At 42.1% G+C, this 19685-nt stretch overlaps 1 protein-coding gene across 3 annotated transcripts in view; it reads right to left on the bottom strand.

Annotated features, from left to right (window-relative positions):
* The window catches only part of NFIC (nuclear factor I C), a 380967-nt gene that overhangs the window by 138922 nt on the left and 222360 nt on the right, over positions 1–19685 (bottom strand). For all 3 annotated transcript variants that reach the window (XM_063915491.1, XM_063915481.1, XM_063915499.1), the window contains exons 3-4: positions 2174–2245; positions 1657–1731 (exon numbers count right to left, since the gene is read on the bottom strand). In XM_063915491.1, the coding sequence (XP_063771561.1) occupies positions 1657–1731; positions 2174–2245 (147 nt within the window). The remainder of the gene's footprint in view (positions 1–1656; positions 1732–2173; positions 2246–19685) is intronic.

The following is a 19685-nucleotide window of genomic DNA, read 5'->3' on the forward strand; positions in this document are numbered from 1 at the left end:
GACGGAGTCCCCAGCATCCACTTAGGACGTCAGAGAAAAAATGTTTAATAAAAAAAATAAAAAATATATGTCGACCATTGTCATCTCAACCATTTGACCCTGGCAACCTTTTACATGTTGACCTTTTAAATGTCAACCTAATACATGTCAACCATATGAAGCCGACTGGGTTCGGTATGATTTACTGGAGGCTGGGATGCCGGCCGCCAGTATACCGACAACGGCATCCTGGCCGCCAGCGGGGCGATTGCAGACAGTCCTCTTGTGGCTCGGTGGCTCGCTGCACTCGCCAAAGGTTCTATTCCCACTCTATGGGTGTAGCGGACATCCACGAATGGGAATACTCCTGTTTGGCTGGTATTCCACTGACGGCTTTGCCACTTGTCGGAATTCCGTTGTCAGTCCTGAACGCCGAGATCCCGACAGCCGGCAACTTAAACGTATACCGGCCAACCTATCATCCAGAAGCCCTTTTTGCATTGTAACACATTTAAACACTACAGTGGAAACTACTATCTGTCAAACACATTGTGCAAAACAAAGCTTCTAGGCTGTTAACCAAGCAGCCCTGTTCTAGCCACATAACACCCATCCTCTACTCCCTTCACTGGCTGCCTGTAAGATGGCGAATCATCTTCAAGATTGGCTTACTGAGTTTCAAAGCACTACATGACCAGGTTCCAAGGTACCTGAAGCAGCTTCTGATCCCATACTGCCCCACTTGATTACTGCGATCTGTAGATGAAGGACTTTTAGCAGTACCTAGAATCTCCCGTAATTCATCTGGGGGTCGAGCTTTTAGTCATGTGGCTCCGACTCTATGGAACTCACTTCCCTGCACAGTGCGAGAGGCCCCATCTATAGAATCCTTCAAAAGTAGACTCAAGACTTTCCTGTTTACTCAAGCATTCCCATAATTGTCCCTTTAGTATCTTCATGCTTCTGTATTTTATGAAAAGCTTTTCTGTACTTCATTATTTTCTATATTATGCTATGTATCTGTTAAGCACCTTGAGTCCTATTGGAGAAAGAGCGCTATATAAATAAAATTATTATTATTATTATTATTATTATTATTATTAATTATTATTATTATTTTCTTTATATATTAATTTTATTGGCATTCACTAAACTCAGCAATTTGATATTATGGATTAGGCAATTTTTGCAGTTGTTCCATGGCTTTAATAAACACCCACACTGTACAAAATAGACATCTGTCAGTCTGTAATACACATTGGTGTGCATATTCCGTCAATTCTTAACTCATACACCTACATGCCTATACTGAATTAGTATTACAGTCAAAAATCGGTTTTATAGTAATTATTGTTCCACGATGTTTGTGTTTTTTACAGTATATTAAGCAAACACAATTTTTATAATTTCTGGGACAGTCTACTTTACTTAGTACCACACATATAAATAATAATGTGCCAGATACAGGGTCCGATTATATTTTTATTGCTGCAATTGTATGTCAGTGTAGTGTTCCTGTCTTATATAATTATAATCCTGTAATTAACACAGGAGAAAAATACATTTTACAAATTAATTTCAAACGTAAGAGCACTGGAAAGGGACTTTCAGTGTCACACATACATAAGATAACTACATCAAATGTTATAATTACTGTAATAAGTGACTATAACTCACTTCTAGACACTTGGATTAATTCCGTGACGCTGAAAACACCAGAAGTGACAAAACTCTCCTGGAAATCTGTTATATCTGCAGAGACAAAATAGCTGTGACAGGAATCAGAGACACACGACTGTGAATACAATAAAAAAGAGACCGATTAGACACAGGGTCTAATTCATGTTTGTAAGTAAAACAACAAACCAAGTAACTGGGCAAAACCATTCTGCACTGCAGTTGGGGCATATGTAACACGTGCATGAGAGATTTAGATTTGGATGGGTTATATTGTTTCTGTGCAGGGTAAATACTGTCTACTTTTGCATGTAGCCCACAAATGTTAAACAGAACTATTTGTACACTGCAATTTAGATTTCAGTTTGAACACATCCTATGAAATCTAATATCTCAGCACGTTACATCTGCCCTACTTGCAGTGCAACATGGTTTTGCCCAGTTGCATGCTTTTTTGCTTTACTTACAAACATGAAAAAGACCCATGTGTAGTGAAAACACACCAATGCTCACTTACCCAAATTGATTGGTTTAGTGTCCTCCATGTCTGAGCCAATTGCTGTCCGAGGGCTGCTGTCCTGTTCAGAATCTAAACAAAGAAATACTCTAAGATTACTATTATGTAATGAAAGCTGCATAAAAGACTGCCACATAACAGAGTAAAATATGTGTACAGGTTGAGTATCCCATATCCAAAATGCTTGAGACCAGAAGTATAGTATTTTGGATATCGGATTTTTCCGTGTTTTGGAATAATTGCATACCATAATGAGATATCATGGCTATAGGACCTAAGTCTAAGCACAGAATGCATTTATGTTTCATATACACCTTATACACACAGCCTGAAGGTCATTTAATACAATATTTTTTACAAATTTTTGTATTAAACAAAGTTTGTGTACATTGAGCCATCAGGAAACAAAGGTTTCACTATCTCACTCTCACTCAAAAAAAGTCCGTATTTCGGAATATTTGGATATGGGATACTCAGCCTGTATTATTTACTTTCATAATATTTTATTGGTTGAAAGCAAAATACAAGAAAGCATCAGAAAAAGAAAACAAAACAGTAGGTTTAGGTGCATACACACTTGCCAAGAAAATGAACAACGTTGCTCATTTTCACCCTTCTTGAGCGACTTTGTTCACTTTCTCGGCAAGTGTGTATGCCGTCAAGCGATGCACTGCGGGTCGTTAACAACCCTCATTGTCGGCCGTGCATGCAGCTCAATTTGGACTGTCATCCAAGAGCTGTCTGCATGGCCCGGCCGCTGCGTGGCATCACTGAGCAGTATGGTCACCGACGGCACCGGCCCAGGAGGGGAAACACTAGGCGACGTTGCTCACAGAGCACGTTGCCTAGTGTGTACCCACCTTTAGAATCATCTAAATCCAGACATGGACACCTGAAGATACCAATCTGGTAATTTAAGGTACTGCAAACAATAGGAGAGAAAAAAAATACTTTTTCTGGGGCACTCTTAATTGTAAATGTGTGTGCATAGTATAACATAACTTTTAATAAAGTCTTTAAAATATTGTCTCAGACTATCATTTTGTCCACCCTCCTGAGAACACTTACAATAATATATATTACATTAATAAGGCTTAGATATGTATCTCTCTTGTACTGGCAAGTCTAAATGGAGATTTATTCACTCTCCAAATCCTATGTCAGTACCTATTTAACATACAGCATATGGAATAAATATAATTTATACTATAGGGTCAAACCTATTAGGTGTGAGTTACAGAATGCGAGTTGCGTGTTGCTGTTTTCTCTGCAAATTCGTATTTGCAATCCAATTAGAAACTCAAATTGAACCAGGCAGAGTACTCACATTTTTCCGTTTGCACCTCACTGAGGGTGAAAGATGGTAGGGAAAATCCTTATTTTAAGGTAAAAATGACGGGCATGGTGAAGAACCCCTTGGACACCCCCAAATAACTAATTAGGCAATTTAAATTTTCTAATTAGTTTAATTAGTTCAATAATTACATGGTATTTTTGGGGTTTAAAAAATATGGCCCCAGATTACCCCAAAATCGACTTTTTGTTGCTGTATGCACCCCAAATGTAATTAGAGTATTTTTTTTAAAACGATTACTTTTTATTTTATTTTTTATTTCTTTAGTCACCTCAAAGTACCACAAAAGAATATTTTTTTCCTACTTTTTTTTTTGCCATGTTTATTTTTTCCGTATGAAAGTAAACAAAAAAGTTTGGTTTTTCTTTACACATTTTTTTACTTTAAAAAAATAAATGCTCAAATCAGCCATTTGACACATTTTAAAGGTATCTAGTGTTTTAGTTTGGCCCACTAACATTCTTCTATATAATTCTGCTTACAAAATTTTCTGGGGTCCAGGAAGGTCACCCCACTTTTTCATGCACTTCTCTCACATCGCATATGGCTGACAATTCGCAAACCCCCACTGCGAGTACCATAAATAGACATTTTTTATTGGATTGGAGAATTCTCGGGAGCGCGCATTTGTGCAAATATCTGCAAGCTTCATAAAACAACTCGCACCTAATTGGATTGGACCCTGTATGTATACAGTACAGTACCACCACTACATACTTAGAATAACCAGAGCAATATATATATTTATAAGAACACTATCCTTTTTCATATACGGTAAGTTTTATTTTAAAGTCCGTTTTGAGTGCCTTATTTTTTAATACTATAATAGTCGCATTTCTCTGCTGACTGTGTTGTATACCAATGCATTTTTAATTTGCAGTTATGTTGTGATCTATCTTTCTCTATCGTCCTAAGTGGATGCTGGGGTTCCTGAAAGGACCATGGGGAATAGCGGCTCCGCAGGAGACAGGGCACAAAAGTAAAGCTTTTACAGGTCAGGTGGTGTGTACTGGCTCCTCCCCCTATGACCCTCCTCCAGACTCCAGTTAGATTTTTGTGCCCGGCCGAGAAGGGTGCAATTCTAGGTGGCTCTCATAAAGAGCTGCTTAGAGAGTTTAGCTTAGGTTTTTTATTTTACAGTGATTCCTGCTGGCAACAGGATCACTGCAACGAGGGACAGAGGGGAGAAGAAGTGAACTCACCTGCGTGCAGGATGGATTGGCTTCTTGGCTACTGGACATGAAGCTCCAGAGGGACGATCACAGGTACAGCCTGGATGGTCACCGGAGCCACGCCGCCGGCCCCCTCACAGATGCTGAAGCAAGAAGAGGTCCAGAATCGGCGGCTGAAGACTCCTGCAGTCTTCTTAAGGTAGCGCACAGCACTGCAGCTGTGCGCCATTTTCCTCTCAGCACACTTCACACGGCAGTCACTGAGGGTGCAGGGCGCTGGGGGGGGGCGCCCTGGGAGGCAAATGAAAACCTTTAAAAAGGCTAAAAATACCTCACATATAGCCCCAGAGGCTATATGGAGATATTTACCCCTGCCTAAATGTACTAAATAGCGGGAGACGAGCCCGCCGAAAAAGGGGCGGGGCCTATCTCCTCAGCACACGGCGCCATTTTCTGTCACAGCTCCGCTGGTCAGGAAGGCTCCCAGGTCTCTCCCCTGCACTGCACTACAGAAACAGGGTATAACAGAGAGGGGGGGCAAAATAAATGGCAATATATTAATATAAAAGCAGCTATAAGGGAGCACTTAATCATAAGGCTATCCCTGTCATATATAGCGCTTTTTGGTGTGTGCTGGCAGACTCTCCCTCTGTCTCCCCAAAGGGCTAGTGGGTCCTGTCTTCGTATAGAGCATTCCCTGTGTGTCTGCTGTGTGTCGGTACGTGTGTGTCGACATGTATGAGGACGTTATTGGTGTGGAGGCGGAGCAATTGCCAAATATGAGGATGTCACCTCCTAGGGGGTCGACACCAGAATGGATGCCTTTATTTGTGGAATTACGGGATAGCGTCAACTCGCTTAAGCAGTCGTTTGCCGACATGAGGCGGCCGGACACTCAATTAGTGCCTGTCCAGGCGCCTCAAACACCGTCAGGGGCTGTAAAACGCCCCTTGCCTCAGTCGGTCGACACAGACCCAGACACAGGCACTGATTCCGGTGGTGAAGGTGACGAATCAACCGTATTTTCCAGTAGGGCCACACGTTATATGATTTTGGCAATAAAGGAGATGTTACATTTAGCTGATACTACAGGTACCACTAAACAGGGTATTATGTGGGGTGTGAAAAAACTACCAGTAGTTTTTACCGAATCAGAAGAATTAAATGACGTGTGTGATGAAGCGTGGGGTGCCCCGATAAAAAACTGCTAATTTCAAAGAAGTTATTGGCTTTATACCCTTTCCCGCCAGAGGTTAGGGAGCGCTGGGAAACACCTCCTAGGGTGGACAAAGCGCTAACACGCTTATCAAAACAAGTGGCGTTACCCTCTCCTGAGACGGCCGCACTTAAAGATCCATCAGATAGGAGGATGGAAAATATCCAAAAAGGTATATACACACATGCAGGTGTTATACTACGACCAGCTATTGCGACTGCCTGGATGTGCAGTGCTGGGGTAGTTTGGTCAGAGTCCCTGATCGAAAATATTGATACCCTGGACAGGGACAATATTTTACTGTCGTTAGAACAAATAAAGGATGCATTTCTTTATATGCGTGATGCACAGAGAGATATCTGCACACTGGCATCACGGGTAAGTGCTATGTCCATTTCGGCCAGAAGAGCTTTATGGACATGACAGTGGACAGGCGATGCGTAGAGGAGTTATTTGGGGTCGGTCTATCGGATTTGGTGGCCACGGCTACGGCCGGGAAATCCACCTTTCTACCTCAAGTCACTCCCCAACAGAAAAAGGCACCGACCTTTCAACCGCAGCCCTTTCGTTCCTTTAAAAATAAGAGAGCAAAGGGCTATTCATATCTGCCACGAGGCAGAGGACGAGGGAAGAGACAGCAACAGGCAGCTCCTTCCCAGGAACAGAAGCCCTCCCCGGCTTCTACAAAAGCCTCAGCATGACGCTGGGGCTTCGCAAGCGGACTCGGGGGCGGTAGGCGGTCGTCTCAAGAATTACAGCGCGCAGTGGGCTCACTCGCAGGTAAATCCCTGGATCCTGCAGATAATATCTCAGGGGTACAGGTTGAAATTAGAGACAGAGCCACCTCGCCGTTTCCTGAAGTCTGCTTTACCAACGTCCCCCTCAGAAAGGGAGACGGTTTTGGAAGCCATTCACAAGCTGTATTCTCAGCAGGTGATAGTCAAGGTACCTCTTCTACAACAAGGGAAGGGGTATTATTCCACTCTTTTTGTGGTACCGAAGCCGGATGGCTCGGTAAGGCCTATTCTAAATCTGAAGTCCTTGAACCTGTACATAAAGAAGTTCAAGTTCAAGATGGAGTCACTCAGAGCAGTGATAGCGAACCTGGAAGAAGGGGACTTTATGGTATCCTTGGACATCAAGGATGCGTATCTCCACGTTCCAATTACCCCTCACACCAGGGGTACCTCAGGTTCGTTGTACAAAACTGTCACTATCAGTTTCAGACGCTGCCGTTTGGTTTGTCCACGGCACCTCGGGTCTTTACAAAGGTAATGGCCGAGATAATATTTCTTCTTCGAAGAAAAGGCGTATTAATTATCCCATACTTGGACGATCTCCTAATAAGGGCAAGGTCCAGAGAACAGCTAGAGATGGGTTTAGCACTATCTCAAGAGGTGCTAAAGCAGCACGGATGGATTCTGAATATTCCAAAATCCCAATTAATGCCGACAACTCGTCTGCTGTTCCTGGGGATGATTCTGGACACAGTTCAGAAAAAGGTTTTTCTTCCCGAAGAAAAAGCCAAGGAGTTATCTGACCTGGTCAGGAACCTCCTAAAACCAGGAAAGGTGTCTGTACATCAATGCACAAGAGTCCTGGGAAAAAATGGGAGCTTCTTACGAAGCAATCCCTTTCGGCAGATTCCATGCAAAGGGATCTGTTGGACAAATGGTCAGGGTCGCATCTTCAGATGCACCTGCGGATAACCCTGTCGCCGAGGACAAGGGTATCCCTTCTGTGGTGGTTGCAGGAGGCTCATCTATTGGAGGGCCGCAGATTCGGCATGCAGGATTGGATCCTGGTGACCACGGATGCCAGCCTGAGAGGCTGGGGAGCAGTCACACAGGGAAGAAATTTCCAGGGAGTGTGGTCGAGCCTGAAAAAGTCTCTTCACATAAGCATTCTGGAACTAAGAGCAATCTACAATGCTCTAAGCCAGGCGAAACCTCTGCTTCAAGGAAGACCGGTGTTGATCCAGTCGGACAACATCACGGCAGTCGCCCATGTAAACAGACAGGGCGGCACAAGAAGCAGGAGGGCAATGGCAGAAGCTGCCAGGATCCTTCGCTGGGCGGAGAATCACGTGATAGCACTGTCAGCAGTATTCATCCCGGGCGTGGACAACTGGGAAGCAGACTTCCTCAGCAGACACGACCTTCACCCGGGAGAGTGGGGACTTCATCCAGAAGTTTTCCACATGCTATTAAACCGTTGGGTAAAACCAATGGTGGACATGATGGCGTCTCGCCTCAACAAAACACTGGACAGGTATTGCGCCAGGTCAAGAGATCCGCAGGCAATAGCTGTGGACGCGCTGGTAACACATTGGGTGTACCAGTCGGTATATGTGTTTCCTCCTCTGCCTCTCATACCAAAGGTATTGAGGATTATACGGCAAAGAGGAGTAAGACTAGTGGCTCCGGATTGGCCAAGAAGGACTTGGTACCCGGAACTTCAAGAGATGGTCACGGACGATCCGTGGCCTCTACTTCTGAGAAGGGACCTGCTTCAGCAGGGTCCTTGTCTTTTTCAAGACTTACCGCGGCTGCGTTTGACGGCATGGCGTTTGAATGCCAGATCCTAAAAGGAAAAGGCATTCCAGAAGAAGTCATTCCTACCTTGATAAAGGCAAGGAAGGAAGTCACCGCGAAGCATTATCGCCGTATTTGGCGAAAATATGTTGCGTGGTGCGAGCAGCGGAGTGCTCCGATGGAGGAATTTCAACTGGGTCGTTTTCCTACATTTCCTGCAATCAGGATTGTCTATGGGTCTCAAATTGGGATCTATTAAGGTTCAAATTTCGGCCCTATCAATATTCTTCCAAAAAGAATTGGCCTCAGTCCCTGAGGTCCAGATTTTTATCAAAGGAGTACTGCATATACAGCCTCCTGTGGTGCCTAAGGTGGCACCGTGGGATCTAAATGTAGTTTTAGATTTCCTCAAATCCAATTGGTTTGAACCACTAAAGAATGTGGATTTGAAATATCTCACATGGAAAGTGACTATGTTACTGGCCCTGGCTTCGGCCGGGAGAGTATCTGAACTGGCGGCTTTGTCTTATAAAAGCCCTTATTTAATTTTCCATTCGACATAGGGCAGAGCTGCGGACGCGTCCGCATTTTCTCCCTAAGGTGGTATCAGCGTTTCACCTGAACCAGCCTATTGTAGTGCCTGCGGCTACAGACGACTTGAAGGACTCCAAGTTGTTGGACGTTGTCAGAGCCTTAAAAATATACATTTAAAGGACGGCTGGAGTCAGAAAATCTGACTCGCTGTTTATACTGTATGCACCCAACAAGTTGGGTGCACCTGCTTCTAAGCAGTCGATTGCTCGTTGGATTTGTAACAAAATTCAACTTGTACATTCTGTGGCAGGCCTGCCACAGCCTAAATCTGTTAAGGCCCATTCCGCAAGGAAGGTGGGCTCATCTTGGGCGGCTGCCCGAGGGGTCTCGGCATTACAACTCTGCCGAGCAGCTACGTGGTCAGGGGAGAACACGTTTGTAAATTTTTACAAATTTGATACCCTGGCAAAGGAGGACCTGGAGTTCTCTCATTCGGTGCTGCAGAGTCATCCGCACTCTCCCGCCCGTTTGGGAGCTTTGGTATAATCCCCATGGTCCTTTCAGGAACCCCAGCATCCACTTAGGACGATAGAGAAAATAAGAATTTACTTACCGATAATTCTATTTCTCGGAGTCCGTAGTGGATGCTGGGCGCCCATCCCAAGTGCGGATTATCTGCAATACTTGTACATAGTTATTGTTAACTAATTCGGGTTATTGTTTAGGAAGCCATCTTTCAGAGGCTCCTCTGTTATCATACTGTTAACTGGGTTTAGATCACAAGTTGTACGGTGTGATTGGTGTGGCTGGTATGAGTCTTACCCGGGATTCAAAATCCTCCCTTATTGTGTACGCTCGTCCGGGCACAGTACCTAACTGGAGTCTGGAGGAGGGTCATAGGGGGAGGAGCCAGTACACACCACCTGACCTGTAAAAGCTTTACTTTTGTGCCCTGTCTCCTGCGGAGCCGCTATTCCCCATGGTCCTTTCAGGAACCCCAGCATCCACTACGGACTCCGAGAAATAGAATTATCGGTAAGTAAATTCTTATTATCTATCTATCTATCTATCTACCTACCTATCTATATATCTATGAGGTCTTAATTTGGCTGTGATTATAGCGCCAACATTATGCCAACTATTCTCCATGACTGACATAATCTGAATGCAACAATTCATAAATATCAAATCATGCAGTCAAAGCTCTATACACAGTATCTCTGCATACTTTGTACAAGGTTTCAGTGAAACATTTTCATAGCAAACACCCTTTGGATAAAATTAGTTTTAAGTAGAATCATGAATATGTTTCATTATTTTTTTCTATTTTTCATAAAAATAGCAAAATATATATGTTGCCAAAATAATGTACAGATTGTCATTATTAGAAAGCCTTGCTATAACACTGCTCTTTAAAGAATCGTTTATTTACTCATTTTATGCCATTAAGTGGAGAACAAAGCAGTGGTCCCTATATGAATAATCTGTAATGAGAACTCAGGACTTGTAGAACACAACATATACACCTGGCACTGTTCTTTTTCTTTCAGCACATTTCCCTTCCGTGTTCCTGGGTCACCAAGTCTCCATCACACTCCATTATTATGATGATGTGACTAATGATGACTCAGTCTCGTGTGTGTGTGTGTGTGTGTGTGTGTGTGTGTGTGTGTGTGTGTGTGTGTGTGTGTGTGTGTGTGTGTGTGTGTGTGTGTGTGCCTACACTGCCTATTTCCAGCAGCAGTAACCCAGTTCTTGTGATCTATCATCTATTCCAGGATCATCACTTCCATTGCCACCCTCTTCTGTTACTATTTTCAGGTCTACACTTTTTTAATACAGCTTTACTATTCTATCTCTCGTTGTTTATACTCCACATTACTGTCATTTTCAAAACTGAAATGCAGGCAGGTAATTCTTTCTGTGCCATCGTTCAGTGCCAAGGGTCTTCCTTTTCCCTCTGCACCCATTTGGTTTGTCCCAGCATCACTCCCCCACCCTCCCCTGTTTCTGCGTCTCTCTATTAATATCCCACTCCTGCAGACGCTGAGCTCAGCATTTCTTAGGCCCGACCAGCAAGATCCTCACATCTGTCCTCCCTGCAGAGGATCAGAACATCCTCCTACACTGCGCACACTGCCTGCCCCCACCCCATCCACTCTTATCAGATATGGCACACCTCCTTCCTCTGTTATACAGGAGGGCATTTACTTTGGCCAAAACTAAATCTGCCAATCCCCCCTTTTCAAATATATATATATGTATATATATCAAAACCCAAATTATTTATTAATAGGATATATGTAAACAGTGTAAACTAACAAATACATATGTAGATCAACAATAAAAAAATTATACAGCAATATGTTATATATAAATATACTTATAGTCAATGAAGTTTAATTATACACATGAATGTAGTAGCATTGATTCTTTTACTGCTGAGTTTTCTGTTTCTAGCCTTGTGCTGATGCAATGTTAGCACTCGTCAGGTTCTAACATCAATAGCATTTATTTTTTTATTTGGTAACCACTCAAATTATGCCTTATTTTTTTACTAAAAGCTTTGTATTTTAAGACAATGGCCCTCATTCAGGTTCAGTTGCAATTTACCAAAAATCGCAAACAAGCGATTTTCTGTAAACTGCGCATGCACGGTGGCCGCAATGGACGTAAGTGGCCAGTCACATTACGGTCGCATCCAATAAGGATGCGACTACATTATGATTGAGAGTGGCGGGCGTCAGAGGGGCGGCGAGGTGGCATAGTGGGGGTGTGGTGTCGAAAACCGGGTCGGGTTCAGAGCGTTTTTGAGGCGGCTGCGAGAAATCATGCACGCCACCGCGACCCAAAAAATGAAGGTGGACTGATTTGCATTAACATGCTAGCGGCCTTGCCCTGTGTTGTGCGGCCCCCAGCATGTGAGCATCAGCAGTTGCAGATTCAGCATTTTAGCAGAGTCTGCAACTGAACATGAATAGGGTCCAATGTTATTAGTCTTTTTGCTTACTGTGACACATACAAAGAAAATGTAAACAAAGTGTCCAAAAATATGATGGGTTGGTTGTTTTTTTTTGGGGGGGGGGGACGGGGGGGGGGGTATTGAAATTCCGATAAAGTGAACCAAAAGCAAGCTTATTTTTTATATGAACACCACAAAAAAAAACTTTGCTTCTTTTCCAACATTAATCCTCATTTCTAAAATAGCAAACAGCAGACAGCAGACTTTTTCCTTACTATGTGTAGGAATAATATGGCAATGTTATTTACCACATTCAAGTGGGGACCCCTTTTTTATTTGAAACAGAATGAGGGAGAATTGACTTTAGATCCCATCTGTGAGACCTTTTATTTTTGTGTACTTTTTCATTTATTGTTTGGTGATCACCAGACAATAACCACTAAGGAGGCACATCATTTGAAAGAGAAGACTCCCCTCTTTCAAAGCAGGGTGCCTCCATGTGTGTGCAGGCCAGTATAGGGGGGAAAGGGCACGATGTGCCCTTCCCCATCTATGGAAACCATTTTTGTTTCTGTAGTGTTTGGCGATATTGTCGTGTGATCAGCAGAGTGATGCCATAAAATTTGCAAGACGGGACTTAATTAATTATTGTCAGGTTGGGAGAGATCTTCCACCATGCCTAGACTACATTATTTTTTTGTAGTGCAGGGAATGTCTAATGATCAGTGTGATCAACCGATATTAGCTTATTGCTTACAGGACACTGTTTAAAAAGGGGGAACTCACTTCTTTTAAACAAGGATAAACCTATCTTTCTACATCAGGGCCAGGATGTAACGAAGTCGAGTTCGGCAGCTGTGCCGACCGAGCTCAAATGTTTTTTTAAAGGGGCAACTTGTACATGATTTCCCCTTTAAAAAAAAAATGAGTTTGGCTGGCATCCCGCACAGATGCCGAACTCGGACTTCATTACATCACGCCCCATATATATATTTTTTTTAACAGCTGTGCTGTCGGAGGGCAGCAAAGGTGTTAAAGATCAGTAAAAATGAAACATTTAATCTGTCAATAAAAAAAAAATCCTATAGCTTGATGACACTGACGTTAAAACCAAAACTCAGTGTTGCAGTTTTTCCCAAAAAAACTAAACACTTGGGAAATGCCATTTCTCCCCACTTGTGATGACGTGCCTAATTCTGAGCAAGCTGACACTTTAATGTGTACAGAGCCGGCCCTAGCCAATTTGATGCCCTAGGCAAAATTTTGTCTGGTGCCCCCTAGCTCCGCCGCTAGTTCTGCATCTGTACCTGCAACGCTCAGGTAGTGGGGCCCACCGGGGGGTTACCCTGTGGGCCAGTTCAACTCTGCACAATGCCACACAGTAATGACCATAATACATATAATTCCACACAGTAAAGGAACCTTACACATATGCCCCACATTAGTAATGCCCATAATACACATAATGCCACACAGTAATGCACCTTACACATATGCCCCACATTAGTAATGCCCATAATACACATATACTGCCACAGATACTGCCACACTTGCTGATTATACAAAAAGACCAGTATCAAACATGTAGAAACTGTCCATTCTCTTCACTATTCAGTGTGTTTGCTGGTGTCTGTTACTGCATGCCCTTTACTTTATACTGTGGGAGTGATATGCTCTGCCCTCCAGTCTGATGTGTCCAAAAGTCAAGCTGCACTGATGTTTCATATAGAAAAGCACAACGCAACTTACTGACCACGTTACAGTGCTGGGTGGCAGGGGAATTTTACGGCATGGACTGACTAGGAAATAAAGTGTGGGGAGAACATTGCCCATGTTATGTCCCTGCAGACACCTGGGGTTTGCACAGGGATAAGGGACACAGGATAACAGGGTCCCCCTCCCCTATGTGCACAAGCAGTATAGGTGATGTCAGGTTTCTGTGAAGCAGTCTTCCAAAATACACATGTGTTATAGAAGCCATCCAGTAATAACCTTATATAGTCAGTGAAAATGTCACAGGTCCAGGAATTGCATTTACTTGGCTTCTGCTGTCTGTCTGAGGTCTCACAAGTCAGGGGCATTCAAGCATGTCAGAGGAAGTTTAAGGCACAGTGTGCATTTTTTTTACAAATGTAAACAGCAGTGTATACAAGTACTGATTGAATACATTTGGAAAGTAACAGTTAGTTTGCGGACTGTTCCTCCCAGCATGAGACACTGCAGGAACATGCTTGGATGCGCCTAGACATGCTTGGATGCCCTAGGCAAATGCCTAGCCTGCCTATAGCTAAGGCCGGCTCTGAATGTGTAAGCAGAAATTGAGCATTGTTGAGACTTGTGGGACACCCACTCGACAACTTTATAGTGCAAGCTTGCAAATGGCAATATAGTAATAACATTAAAATATGCAAATGATACATTAAAAAGTATATAGTCTATTTATTTCCTTATGATTTAAGACATAAAAGAGACTCCAATATCCAGTGAATAAGGATAAATGTGCAAAAGTTGAAAATAGTAAAGGAGAGGGTCCAAAAGTGACATTTTTACTTATGCTTCAAGGTGCATTACTATCTCAGAGGCACTTGCATGATTTCTGGAAGGGACTTTCCAAATGCTAGATCTTGGCTCTAAGTGAAGTAGGACCAATGAATCACGTGATTCTAGCATGGGTGGGGGAGTGTTTAATCTGAGCAACATGTCAGCACAGGACTCAGATAACCACTAGACTAAAGAAATATTTCTGCTACCTACATTTAAGGGGGTATTTAGTACATCAAAATGGGTGTAGGTTAGAAAGTTCCTTAAAAACTTTAGCTGCCTCCAAAATGTATAGGACTGGTTCTTGAATACGAACCATCTCATCCACTATAGTGCTATAGATTGTGATGTTCTTACAATAACACAATAAACATTCAAGACAATCAAAATGAGGAAACTGCAAAATTACCATGTGCATAAAATAATCCATTTTGTGGCGCTGTAAAAGAATTAAGTTCTACGCTATCTCAAAGCTTTTCATGATTATAAATATATTCATGTTCTTCCATGGTTACTTGTAAAATAACTAATTGCAAAGATTAGCATTAAAATGCAAATAGATTTATGATGCATTTTTGCCTAGTTGTGTGTTAAGCATTCTGGCATGTGCCATATATGTGAATAAATGTATCACTCCCAGAGGGCGGCGGCTTAGCGTGTGCACTGCTGCTAAAAGCAGCTAGCGAGCAAACAACTCGGAATGAGGGCCATTGTGTGTACACACTGAGCGATACTACAAATGATAAGACTCAGTGATGTCACCACGCATCCGGCCCGTACATGCAGTTTTGGCTGCATATCCCAAATTGGGCTGCATGTACGGCTGACAGAGGGGGTTGACGACCCCCGGCAACGCGCATTACCTGCCGTTTGCAGCTTATACACTCTGCAATATTTTACTCAATATCGCTCAGAATAGGCAAAATGAGCGATATTCACTAAAATATTGCACAGTGTATATGGTGCCATAGATTAAAGTGTCTATTTAGCCAATAGCCTAGAAAAGTGCTATTTTTTATTGTCACAGATATACACTGTATCTTGTGCCGGGTCTGGGTTTCCAGTTGTAGTTTCTATAAAAATCTCAAATAAATAAAAATATTTCTATAGTTTAAAGTAGAAAAAAAGTTTTATTTGAATAATAAAGCAGTTTTTCTTCTTTCTCAAATCTGCTATCACTATCTAGAGATGGTGTTTGTACTGGAGGACATCCGGCACAGTAATAGAAGTGCTTAGCTTAAATATGCAATAACAAGCTCCCTATGCTTTGCATGGGGAAGCTATCGCATCATAGTCCCTATGGCCATCACATACTGCTGGCATTAATAAATAGCGAGAATACCTTAGTTTAGGATTTTTTTTTTTATACATAGGTCCCTTAATCTAGTATGCTGAGTGCACCTTATAGGGGTTTATTGAATTAGTGTCGGATCCTCCTCGATGGAGAGGATCCGACACTTCAGTATTCAATTTGCGGGCATTTCCGACAATGCTGATCCGACTTTTTTAAAGTCGAATCGGCATTGTCGAAAACGGGCCAAAAACCTGTCGGAAACGCCTGCAAATTCGACAAAATATGTGGATACGCTGCTAATCTGCTGATCCACGTGTTTCCCGACAAGTTGGAATTTCTGACAAGTCTAAAAACAGCACTGGACTTGAATAGGTCGAATCCAGATTCGACCTAAAAAAGTCAGAAAATTCAGTTTTTCTGACTTGTCGGGAATTCCGACAATGATTGAATAGACGCCATAACCACACACCCTTTTAAACTGGGTACACACTGAGCGATACGCTGCTCTGATCCGCCCAATTAGACGAGAATTTGCTCAGAATAGAGCATATTGGGCAGTGTGTGTGCCCTATATGCGTGCTCCTGCGGTCGCTAGTGATATCGCTAGGTTTGATGTGCTGCACATCAAACCTAGCAATATCACTAGCCTTCTTGTTTATGTTAATGAAGGATGGAACATGGTCATTCCGTCCTTCATTAACATCACTGCAGTGTGTACGGGCAATCTGGGCTGATGGGCATTCGTTCCGATGTCCGAACTAATGCCCGGTGTCCTAGTGTGTTAGGGGCCAATAGGAAACTAACCATAATAGGTATATTTAGTAAAGCGTGGTTTTATAAAAGTGGAAATGTTGCCCATAGCAACCAATCAGATTCTACTTGCCTAGCAACTTCTACAAAATAAAAGATAGAGGACAGGATGCATCAAGGTGAAAAATGCGTCCAAACCCGTGAAAATTTTGGTTTTTGGAGGTTTAGCCACTTACTGCATATGCACCAAGCTCTATAATTCGGTGCATTTCGGAGCTTGGACCTGATGGGCTTTTATTCAGCTTGGAGAGGGACTTTCCCAGCACCTCCTGTTCCGCATGCACAGATGGACTCCGGACCCTAAATCCGAGAGTCCCAACATTGCAAAGGACAGCTCTTACAAGGAGAGCTGTCTTTTGCAAAAATGTTCATGCACACGGTGTTCATAAACGCTGATGTGCATGCGGCAAGTGGCGGGATGCAGCTTGATGCATCCAGCCTAAAATCTAATGGCTTGCTATGGGCAACATCTTCACTTCTATAAACCCGCACTTTAGTAAGAATACCCCTATTTGCAATGCATATGGGACTGCAATCCTGTAAGTGATACCTATTTATTGCTGCATGAATTCACCCCTCAAAATCAGAAAATAGACACATTTGCATTAAAATTATTAATTACTCTTACAAATGTCACAATTTCTTTAATAACCTTTATTGTATTGTATTCTACTAAATTGTACAGTTTTTAAAAGAAAACGTTATAGATATCGCTGCAGCAGCAGCAAAAATGCAAACAGGTGGCGGCAGGTTGATCTCTGGGTCCAGTGTACAGCACGGAGATGGTATGTTTCATACTATTTACCGGCGTGATTGCCTCCCGTTTCACCTCTATGGTTTATCAACCTGTTGCCATCTGTTTGGATTTTTGTTGCTGCTGTGGGACTGGTCTGTGAGCTCACATCAGAACTAATGGGCCCTACACACTGGCCGATTACAATGAAAGAGATGAACGATCTCGTTCACTAATGAACGAGGTATCGTTCATTAATGAATGATATATATCGTTCATATCTTTCGTGACCCCACACTCGCTCATCGCTGGTGCCGGCTCATTTATACCTGCAAGCCAATATGGACAATATCGCCCATATTAGCAGGCAGGGATATAGGGCCGGGTGACGGGTGAAGAAACTTCACTCCCCCGTCACCCCGCCACTCCTTCCCCCCCCCCCGTTGTCCATCTCCTGTATCAGCCGTCAGGCACCTCGGCCGCCAATCAGCCAGTAAGTAGGGCCCTTATCTGTTTCCTTTAGCGTTGTTGGTATAGAGCGTACACACTTGGAAGACTGCGCTCTGCATGGATTCCCCTATAGAATTATCTTCATACAAGCCAGACACTATACTGGTAATTTGGGACATGTGAAAGTATTCTGTTCTAGATCATATTTAACCAGTAAGCAGCTTTAGGACTTTGATCAGTCCATCAACTGCGGCAGCTATAGGACAGCTTTTATTGTGTATACAGAAGGAGATTCCATTTGCTGATCCTATTATTTTTAAACAGTGGCTTATAAAATACCTTATTTTACTGATAAATATGAGAACTATTTTTGTTTTATGTTGTGAATTGTTTTGCATTAAATGCGGTTATGTTATTTAATATTTTACATTTCTTGATGACAATATTCTGCCATACCAATACCTTTGTTTTCACATTATGAGTGCAGCACCACTCTATTTCTTGTATCCCGTTCTGCTTAGAAAGATATTTTAGTGAATGCCCACAATTCATTATCATCATTTATTTTATATTATTCATCATTATTTTATATGGTCATTTATTAGCACCTGGACCTATAGATGTTTTACCTGTTTTTTATTATTATGTGCTACTTGTAATATACATACAGACTTGGCTCACGCTGGCTGGTAAAGCTCACAGTTTACAGTGTTGACATGTTGGGGCTTGTAACACCTGAGAATCAGGACTAATTGATTTCTCCTAATAATCTGGGTGTAGAGTTCCTAGTGGTATGTAATATTGTATTCATTTTCCAGGAATACTACAGTATTATTTGAATTGAATATTTTATGGCATATTGTGCAATAAATAAATAAATAAATAAATAATGTTTTTGTGTGAAGCTAGTTCACACAAAAACATCTTCTTTTACATTTTCTGATTTGGTATATTTGAGAACTGGCCATTCTTCTCATTTAAGGAGCAGTAGATCTACATATTACTGAAGTGATTTGTTTGTAGCTTATTTGTAAAACTATAGTTCTGATATAGTTCTAATACATTTATGTTTTCTATGTGTCTGTGCAGGAAATCCTACTGTTTATTTGACATATGACTGTTTATTAGACTTATTACTATTATTAATTATTATAATCAGTTAGGTTCCATAGATATCCCAGTTATAGAATTCGTTAAAGTGTTTTGGAACACAAAATGCAATAAAACAGATGAGTATATTCAGACACTTCTCCTAGTGACCTCACAGAGAGAGAGAGAGAGAGAGAGAGAGAGAGAGAGAGAGAGAGAGAGAGAGAGAGAGAGAGAGAGATTGAGGGGTACAAAATGCTAAGAAATTGACAAGTTTTGGCCAAGGAACAAGACTACTGCTAGACTTCTCCCAGGCTGTAGATTACATGAAAGATTCACCAGTGTGAGCTTTCTGATCTTTATTTCTGCTTTATTTTAAGTAAAATGATGAAGCATTTATATTGTATTTGGTTTTTAGTATTTCTGGGTAATTTAGGTACTGATTGTATTGTGAAATAAATCAGGTTGTAACTTAAGACTTCCTAAACAATAAAAGCTATTAAAGCAAATGTTAGTGGTGGCAGATCTAGTTGTTTGCATAGAAACACAGAATTTTACAGCAGATACTGTAAGAACCACTTGGCCCATCTACTATGCATTGTTGTTAGTGTGAGATATATGTTGTGAGACTCTAGCCATTGTTACCCACACCAGGTGGCTTGGTTTTGATTCTCCACTATTTGCATCTATGCATCACACATGCTTGGTTTAGGTTTGGCATTGACAATAAAACAAAGTGTTCACTGGGTGCAAAAGCAGGAACATTCTGTTAAACAAGATGCACAACTTCTTATTGTGCCACTCGATAATAAATGAACATCAT

This window comes from Pseudophryne corroboree, chromosome 1 (assembly GCF_028390025.1).
Source record: "Pseudophryne corroboree isolate aPseCor3 chromosome 1, aPseCor3.hap2, whole genome shotgun sequence".
Classification (NCBI taxonomy): Eukaryota; Metazoa; Chordata; class Amphibia; order Anura; family Myobatrachidae; genus Pseudophryne; species Pseudophryne corroboree.